This window comes from Taurulus bubalis (assembly GCF_910589615.1).
Source record: "Taurulus bubalis genome assembly, chromosome: 12".
Classification (NCBI taxonomy): Eukaryota; Metazoa; Chordata; class Actinopteri; order Perciformes; family Cottidae; genus Taurulus; species Taurulus bubalis.
Genome location: NC_136600.1, coordinates 10,809,196 through 10,819,103, shown reverse-complemented (window position 1 = coordinate 10,819,103; position 9,908 = coordinate 10,809,196). Strand labels below are relative to the sequence as shown.

Sequence of the window (9,908 nt, the reverse complement as noted above, 5' to 3'; positions counted from 1 at the left end):
TTTATCTTTTTATAATATAATATGGCATAATATGTCAATATAATAAGGGACATTTACCACATATATTGTTGTCACAAGAAGATCCAGCTATTGAATATTTCCACTATGATAATTGTTTTCTCGATTAAATTAACTTTCTGATTTATTGTTCATTCTATTTTCTGACCAACAGTCCACAACCCAAAGATGTTTAATTTACTACTGAATGGGAAATCAGAAATTGTCAAACTCCCAAAATATATTTGCCATTTCTGCTCGAATATCAATATTTTCTGTGGATTTATTTGTCGACTAATAGTTTCATCTCTATATCTGCTAAAGAGAAGACAAAAGTGTTTGGCTGATTGGATTTTTCTCTGGTCACATGAGGGTGTGGGGGAAGCTTTATTCTGCTGCACCGTCCAACAAAGGGCTCCATTTCAGATCAGCCCGTCGCTGAGGAAGAACTATGCGTTGTGGAGTTCGTGCTCTCTGTCGGTTTTGCCAACTGCATCGGGATTGGAGAGGGGGTCCAAATCGGCAAACAGGTTGAACCACGCCGAGAGGTCTTTGGATGTCCCCGCATTCTCTGCAAAGTGAGTCATGATGGGTCAATTTCACTCAGACACACTGCTAAACATATCCCATGGCTGATATCCATAATTATGCATGGAAAAAAACAGCAAATTCATTGAAAGTACCCATAAACAGTTTTTTCAGTTGGATACGTCTCGTTGAATGAGTTAGTCTTTTTCTTTCAAGTCTTTTCATCTGTTTTACTCGTTTGGCCTGGACCTACCATTCACTGCTGGCTTCGAGGGGTTCTGATTGGCTCCAGATGAGTGATCCTTCGCCTGGGCCTGTGGAGCGACGCCGGCCCAATCTGAAATGTAGACACAGATTCTTTGATTAATGGACGGGGGCCACTTAACGTGCCAAAACGTGATCCGATGAATAAAGCATCACACGCTTGCTGATATATTTTGTAATAAGACACACAAACGAGCAATAATCAAAGTTATTTGATTAGATTTCTGTCGGATGTGATTTCTGTCGGATGTGATTTTGCCGTGACCCATCACGGCAAAATCACTTCTGACATCAGTAGTGGTTTATTAGATTCAGGCCAAAAGTTGCCATTGCAACTTTGTGGTTTTGTTTCGGGCACATTTGTGTTGCTTTTGTGCATTTAGAAAATGCATAAATACATTAAAATGTAGCAGCTAGGCAGAACTTCTGTTGCTGATATATTGCATTTATGTATGCTTCTGTTTAAGCAGAAATTCTGAATGAAGAAAACATGTATTAATCTTTTTACAAGAAAATGCTTGAGAAATGTTCTCCATTGTGTTCAGTTTAAAGGCTTTGAGTGTGACTACAGCTTCAGATCTTATTGGATGCATCTGAATGTGCTTGACTCATGAGGATTTGGGGATTTTCCTCCACAAAGATTTGTTTTAGCTTTTGTTTTACATTCTTGGTCTTAATCCATTCGACTTTCTCGCCGGCTGTTTGGGCCGCATGGTCAAGATCAGTCACGATTTCTGTCTGACCAAGTCTGTCTGCCTGTCTGTGCCCCCATGTGATGGTTCTTGCAAGAACTTTGATAAAAACCTGATATTTACGTTCCCCAAGACAGACTCTTGAATGAGGTTCTTCCTGCTCAGTGTCCCAGAGCAGCACTCTTTCTATACAAAAGCACTCTTTTCGTCCTGAAATCTGGACTTCGAGCTGAAACACCAATTAAATTCAAGCTGCTTGAATATGTTCCGATGGCTTTTTAAAAGGCTGAGATTGATCAGGCCCGAGTACGGGTCGTTGACCAGCTGGACTCTCGGCCTCCCTTTTCAGAACCCATCGCCACCTCCCCCACTCGGATTCCTTCGACCATGTTCTCACGCTGACTTATTTTTCTGTCACTTTCCTTCTGGACTGTGACTCCAAACCACGCAGGAATTGTTCATGGTCATGTTCAGAAGTTCAAAGGAAATGCCTACTGTAATTTTTCATGTCTTGATACCTTCTTTTTTTTCCCCATAGTGGAGCGACTCAACCCTCCAAGCTGGAAACAGACAAAATCCACAAAACCAGATGGGGTGCTAGCAGCTATTGCCCAGATGAAATGGAAAGTAGTTGGCAATTACCTCCTGGTAAATCTAATTGCCATGTTGTTATAGCCTCCTGCTATTGCATTGACAGTCATGGGTTTTATAAATAGTTTTAAAGCCACTTTTCTCTCTGCGTGGTAGAGTAGTTAAGGAAAAAACATCTTTTTTTTTCCTTGTCAATGGACTCATTCATGGAAAAACAATCTTACTTATTTTTTTGTCGGGCATATTCATTTCACTAAGTACTAAATTAGTAATTAAATTAGTATAATAGTGGCTTATTTAGATGTGTTTTTTTAGCTAGAAGAGATTGGTGGAAACCTCAAATGGTCTCATTTTGACACACAAAGCTTCATATTATGACAAAACGGCGCGTTTTGTACCCATGCACACGCAGACCAGCACATTCTGACCTGAGAGGGAAGACTGTTGATGGTTCAAGCTCTGGTCCAGTAGCTGAGACGGTAGAAAAAAGGAGCTTTCAGTTTGCTGGGCCTCGGCCGGTCGACCCGACGCCGCGCTCGCTCCGTCATTGGGGTCTCCGAATACTTCCGTCCACTCTCGCGAGAAGTCGCCCTCGTCCACAGACATGCCGCCCAGGATGTCGTTCAGGAAGGCCATGCCGTCCTTCTCCTCCCCCTCTAGCTCTGGATGGGCAGAGAGATGGTCTTCATCCCCGAGGATGAGCAGGCAGAGTGGTCAGAGGACTTAATTCTATCATAACAATCCAGAATGTTACTGATGATTTTGTTTGTCTAATTTTCCCAAAAACATTACATTTATTCCAACGGTTTTGAAGTCATTCTACATTTATTTGCTTTGCTTTCGTAAATGGGAGGTACTGGTGTTTTAAGGAATTTCTAAATAAACAAACTATTTTCTACTATATATTTTTTTCAAAAATGGCAAAAGAATCACTGGTTCCAAGTTCTCAAATGTTAATGTTTGCTGGTTTTCTTAGTCTTCTGTGATAGTAAACTGAATATCTTTGGGTTTTTTGACTGTTGGTTAGACGTCACATTGGGCTCTAAAAATGTATTTTCACTACCGTATTTTTGTACATTTTAGACATGGACCACTTAATCAAGACGGGCAATTTGATTATGAAAAAGATGGTTAGTTGCAGTTTATTTCCATATTCTATGAATACTAATAACAGTGTTGTTTTTACCTTCTCTGGTCGTATGGCTGGTGTTTTCATTTAGTGAGATGAGTCTGTAAATATGACAAACAGCAGATCAGTTCATATCGGTGTTACGCAAACATAAAGCAGCAGCTGTGTAGACATACTGTTCAGTCTGGTCGAGTGTAATCTCAGTTTTCATCGTGCGCGTGTTTGTTCTACCTGCACGAGGAAAGTTCATGACGGGATAACTCACTGGTCGTCCGTGGTCTCGGCTTTCTTTCCATCTTCGGCCTCCGCTTTAATTTTCTTCTTCCCTTTCTTCTTAGCCTGCTTGTCCATGGGGCCTTGCAATGTCTGAAAAAATAACAAAAGTCACCGGTTATGGTCGGTGGTCGATTCTCAAGATGCAGAACTACTATATCTCATCTGTGCAGGTCAAGAGGCTCTCTGACCTTAAGAGCGGAGAACTCGTAATGCTGACAGCCCTTGAAGCTCTCGTGAATGGCCGCCATGGTGTGCGATGTCTTCTCCCAGAAGTGCAACAGTGTCGTCTGTAATAGTGGAACAAGCGGAGACCACATGTTGAGCCGGTCCAGTCTCACCAGTTTAAAATCTCCATGCGGCGTCTTTGTTCCCCCTCGTGTTTGGCTTCACTACGTGTGGTGACAGCGGCCTCTTTTAGGATCAATAGGTGTGTATGCAAACCAGTGGGGTGCGTTATACCTGATATGTGGTTAAAACATGAGAGAGCAGGTTGCAGCGACTGGCTCCCAGCAGGTCCACCTTCTGGCAGACGTCAGTCTTCAGTTTGTCAAAGCTTGTTTTGGTTGTGCGCACTTGGGCCTGAACCTGAGAGAGAGATATATATATATATATATATATATATATATATATATATATATATATATATATATATATACATACATACATACATACATACATACATACATACATACATACATACAACACCAAAATACCACATAAAGCACAGCAGTTTTAGTTTTTACAAAATAATACCACTAGAGGGCAGAACGCACCATCAAATGTGGGTCCATTGATTTAAGATATATTGTACCAATCAAGAACCCAGCATGCTAATTTCTTATTATATATATATATATATATATATATATATATATATATATATATATATATATATATATATATATATATATATAAATCAATGGACCCACATTTGATGGTGCGTTCTGCCCTCTAGTGGTATTATTTTGTAAAAACTAAAACTGCTGTGCTTTGTGTGGCCTTAAGTATTTCAGCAAATATAGGCTGACACAATTTGTTGATGATATTCTGAATATTTTAATACGTGAATATCTTTGTGTGTGAAGCAGACTCCTCCTTTGGTCTCTGGGAGCTTGTGATGGACATTTTCCACTGTTTCCTGACATTTTTCAGACAGAACATTTAATTGAAAAAAAAAGAAATTGACTGATTAATGCATGATTTAAATAAAAACAATAATGATTACAATAATTGGTGTAGTCCAACAGCAGATGGCTTGTTGCAGCAGATGTTAACATGTTGCCTTTCTCCCCCACACTGTGTTGGCAGGTTTCTGACGTTGTTTCTCTTTTTATGTGACAGGCAGTGATTGACATAATTAAACAAAAGCCCAATTAATTGGCTAACTGATGTTTTACATATATTGTGCACACGCGTATAGCGACTTGTACAACCTTGCGAAACTTCTCCATCTGTTTGTGAGTGTCTGGATCCAGCTCCTGCGACACGTCCTTCATCCACAGCAGCGCTCCGCGGTATTCGGTCCTGGACTGCTCCATCCGGTTCACCGTCAGCCACGTGTCTGAGATCGCTCGGTAGCGAAAGGTTTCGACCTCCTGGTACAGGCGACACAAAGGGTTCCTCAGAGCCAATCTGGGGAGTTAAACAAAGTATTAAGATCCTGCACGCGACACATTGGACACTATCTTAGCCGCACAATGTCAATGGATGATAGACGACCATCTTTGCGTTAAAACCTCTTCTGAACTTCATGGTGCATAGTATGGTTTGCTGAATGATTTGAAGTCACGGAGGAAAATGCTCCTACAACCCCAGCAGAGCAAAAGCAAATAGTCAAGTCAACAACGGGAACCAGAAAGAATTGGTTCAACAAACTTTTGTTTGTCCCTCTTAGTAAAGAAATGCCAAACAAAAGATAAGCAGTGATGCTTAGTCTTACTCTGAAGAAACAAAATCACTAGTAGGACTCTGTAAACTCTGTAAATATATTCACATTTGTGTCCCTTTGTGTGGTAACAGTAAATGGACATGTACTTGTATAGCGCTTTTCCATGACATGACATCATTCACCCATTCATACACTGATGGGAGGAGTTAAGGTCCCACCTGCCCATCAGGTGTAACTAACATTCACACACACACATGCATTCATACACCGTAGGCACAGCTAAGGGAGCAATTTTGGGGTTAAGTGTCTTTCCCAAGGACACATCGACATGGGCTAGCGGAGCCGGGGATCGAACCACCGATCCTCTGATTGGAGGATGACCTTGCTCACCAATGACCAACAGACCTACAGTCGCCCTGTTTGCAATTATTTTCCAGTTTTCTAAGTGCATCACAATTACTGTAATTATCCCGCGCTGGGAGGATCATGCGATCGCTGGCGTACATGAGTGCGTCCATAAGTGAGTTGGCCCCTCTGTGTTTGTCAACGGCTAATCTCACTTTCTGCTGCAGCAAACGGCATAATAATTTGGGCGGCATGCTCATTCAGTGGGTGATTCCATTCAGTGCAAGTCATCAGGGTAAAATGTAATGACCAAAAATGTACAGAATTGTATTGTCATAAGGGTTCATGCAGTTATGCAAGATACGCCAATATTGTAAATATAAAGTATACTCGGTATATTTGTACATTAATAATGATATATATATATATATATATATATATATATATATATATATATATATATATATTATTAATGTAGGTAGATCTTTTTGACATGGTCATTTTAAAAGTAGCTCGCAAGCCCAAAAAGTGTGGGCACCCCTGTGTACATACTCAAAACACCTTTTAAATACTTGTTGTATTCTGCCACGGCTTGTATTCATGCAATTACACAGTACTGTCGTGGTCTTAAGGGACGCTGTGGCGGAGAGCTGCACTCTGAGAGCACCTTTAGTACGACGTTTTGACGATGGAACACTTGAGTATCATAAATCCGTATGTGTAGTTTGTTTGGTCTCATTTTTCCAGTCGGCAGACTGCAATACGGGTTCAGAAATCAAATAAATTCCATTCTCATTTTGTATTACACAATGGACAAATAAGACAACTGAGCGACCTTTTACATACAACTATTTTGTGGCGCAGCCGTAACTCGCGTGTGAATAATTATCTGGCTGTTTAATCCAGCTGTTTAATCCAGGATTTGGCATCTGTCACACTGATGTTGTTGTTGTATGTTGCGTATACCTTTGTTGGGAGGAGAAGCAGAGAGCTTTCCCTGTGGCTTGCATGATCTTTCCAGCTCTGGTTTTATCCTGCGAGCCCTGGGAGCGCAGGAAACGACCCAGTTCATTCTCCTCTTGGGAGAGATCTGCATCAGAGAGAACGGAGCAAAGGATGGACATTCATGTTGCTGTGTCCCAAGTTAATAAAATAAATACACAGTATAACTCGTAAACGAAGCGTTGGAGCGCTGATATTTCAGGAATATGAACTCGCATGCACTCTGTGGACAGTTCATTCTTTTTTTTATTATTAGTTTCCTTTTTTCCCACCAAATACTTACAGCAGATCCTCCTCTGGTACTGCTCGATGACCTTCAGCAGCTCCATGCATGTTCTTTGGATGGAGTGGAAGACCTGCAAAGTAGAAAGTCAAAAGGCCTGATCCTTGTGGAAGTTATTGGTAAATAAGACCTGCTACGTTGGTTCACTGCCTGAATATGATAAGTTATTTTAAAGAAGACAAATAGTCACACTAAAGCCTTTTTATGAGGTAAAAATAGTGTTGAAATGCTACATCAAAGCTTTTAAAACACAAGCTCTGATCTCGCATGTTAATATCCAGTTTTATCTCAATGCTTTTTGCGGCCCCGGCCTAAATTAAGGCTGGCTGTTCAAGCTTTTATGAGGTATTGATTTCAGCCATTACATTCACTTCACTCCTGGGATGGAGGCACGACAGCCTAATGTACACTTTAAGCCCCGAGCAAATACTGGCATCGCGTGAATCAAGAAGCCATTTTAGTAACCGCCTGAAGGGTCAACAGTTTCACGTTCCCTCCTCACCTCCAGCTTGCCATCCAGATCCGCATCCGACGCCACCACGTGCTCGTCCTCCTTCTTCCCGGTGGCCTTGATGAGCGTCTGCTTGGTCTTCCAGTACCTCTGCTGGAACTTGTTCACCACCGATGAGTCCTGGCTCTGGATGAAGCGGTCCAGATAGTCTTGGGGGTAGCCGCTGCAATGACAGACGCACGTTGGACCGGTGCTGTGACGGGTGCTTTCTGAGAGTTGGTCATTGATTGATTGTAAACAGAGGTTTATACTCACAAGTTTCCTCCCTCCATTTTTTTAGATTACCTGTAAAGGAAACAGACAAACTGATAACAGAAAGAGAGGATTGTGTAGTAGGGCCTGGGAACAGTTGTAGCACTATTTTTTTTTTTTTTCACATTTGTATTCTTTGCTAGAAAAAGTCAGAACACTTATGTTTCATAAATTGCAGTTGCACATCTTCTGTGTTTTTAAAAAAAAAAAAAAAAAAAAAAAAAAAGTGCATTACAGAATGTTTTTTCATCAAAACTTAGCTTTGCAAATATTTAACTTTTTATGACGCCCATTAATCTTTTATTTTTCAGTATGATTTTAACTAGAACCCGTTTAGCAGTTGAGTAATGCTGCCTTGTTTGAAGTCACAGCTTGAGCAGAACACCTTTCCTGCCGCTCCTTGCATCAGTGAAGTCTGATTCAAAGCTTCGTCTCTTAGATTCTGTGGTTTTGAAAAGACAGACAACCTTTTTGGTAGTTGTCAGTTATTAAGGGAACTATCAGGAGTTCACTGGAAGCAAACCTCGGAATGCTTTACTCATCTGACCCAATTTATTTCAGAATTCACAAATTTTTTTGAAAAAGTGCCTCTGATTTGAGCTGGAAGTTAAAATCAATACCACAACGCTATCACGAGTATTTTACTGATATTATAACACATGTATAAAGAACATTCAATAAAATCAAACTGATTTGAAATGCATCGAGCTGTGTTTTACTGTTGGGCGTTACCTTGAAAACAAAAACTATATTTCACCTGCGCCGACTACATGTGGCTTTTTGAACTCAACACAAACTCTTACAGATTATTTTTCTTCCACTAATATTTGTGACCTCCTTTATGTTTATTTACAATTTTATGTTTGCTTTATTTTAGCTGCTACATAAGTACAGTTTATTATATGAATCATTGTTGGATCAGAGAAGTATTTTCAAACGTCATTAATCTGTAAAACCATTCTGTAAAACAATAACAACTGATCACTGAAGTTCAAAGTTATTATGCAGAATGGCCAATTTCAGAATCATATTGTGTTACTGGATTATAATTGTTGATTCAATGATGTGTTTAATGTTGCAGCTCGTTAAGGTGAAGGTAACATCGATTGCTAGTTTAATTTATAATATCATCCTATTGATTTATATTTAGTATTATTACTCTAATGCTGAGAATTAAGCAGTAAATAATGTCCAATAAACGTAGTGGAGTACAGAGTTCAACATGTCCCTCAGTAGAGTAATACAAGTACCTTAAAAAGGAAATTACAAAGTAAAGTTAGCATGACTGACATCTGTTAACCTAAATGCTAATACGGTGTGACGGAGGTCTTTTCCCAGCGGACACGGTCACCACCAGAGTACATGTAGCTTCTGATGGAAGATGTTTTCATATTTTTTTAAACCACCACCACATGTTTTCTCAGACGCGCAGAATCCCCTGCTGTCCATCACGGACGACATGAATCAATATTAATCATGCTTTACATACAGCTCGCGCGTCACGACTCGTTTTCATGCGATAGGTAATTATGCGATGCCCTCAATAACGGAGAAATGCATCGTGATAAATGTGCACTAATGTGGAAATTTAGCAGCGCATATGGAAAAATTTGAATATGACCACAACACCGCCGCACCACACGTCGCCCGACTCACTGCGCGCAGAGCAGGCGTCGCCCTTTGGACGATCACAATGAGAGAATATCAAAAATATAAATATAAAAACGGCATCACACCTACCTGCTAGCATGTATGCAATGCTCCCTATAGTCCTCCCATCGGTGCTGCGGCTGGAGGCCCTTCTACACCGTACGTGTGTACACACAGCTGCTCCTTCACGCAACGCAGCTGACGTCATTCAGGGTGCGCTCCCATTGACGCGCACCACGGTCGGATGTTGGTCTCGTGCAAACAGATGTTGATGTTCATAAACCCTGATTGTCTCGTGAACAGTGAGGGTTTGTGCATCTGGTGTTATGGCTGTAGACTAAAGAACAATAAGGAATGATGATGATGATGGTTGCGATGATGATTTATAATAATGATTATAATGATAATAGTACTAGCAAAAGTAACCACCATATTTATAAAACAATAATACATAATAATATGTATTAGTCAGAACTGTTTTACAAATACAATTAGACAAT

At 40.4% G+C, this 9,908-nt stretch overlaps 1 protein-coding gene across 1 annotated transcript; it reads right to left on the bottom strand.

Annotated features, from left to right (window-relative positions):
- Nucleotides 1-446: 446 nt before the first annotated feature.
- Nucleotides 447-9,546, bottom strand: ica1 (islet cell autoantigen 1; the record flags this gene model as incomplete). Its single annotated transcript, XM_079227618.1, has 13 exons — nt 9,499-9,546; nt 7,762-7,791; nt 7,498-7,669; nt 6,996-7,068; nt 6,677-6,800; nt 4,911-5,109; nt 3,937-4,062; nt 3,666-3,764; nt 3,467-3,567; nt 3,259-3,302; nt 2,501-2,734; nt 779-862; nt 447-568 (listed from the first exon to the last, which is right to left on the bottom strand). Exons 2-13 carry the CDS (start codon nt 7,776-7,778, stop codon nt 447-449), a joined length of 1,395 nt encoding a protein of 464 aa, XP_079083744.1. The 5' UTR covers nt 7,779-7,791; nt 9,499-9,546.
- Nucleotides 9,547-9,908: the final 362 nt, after the last annotated feature.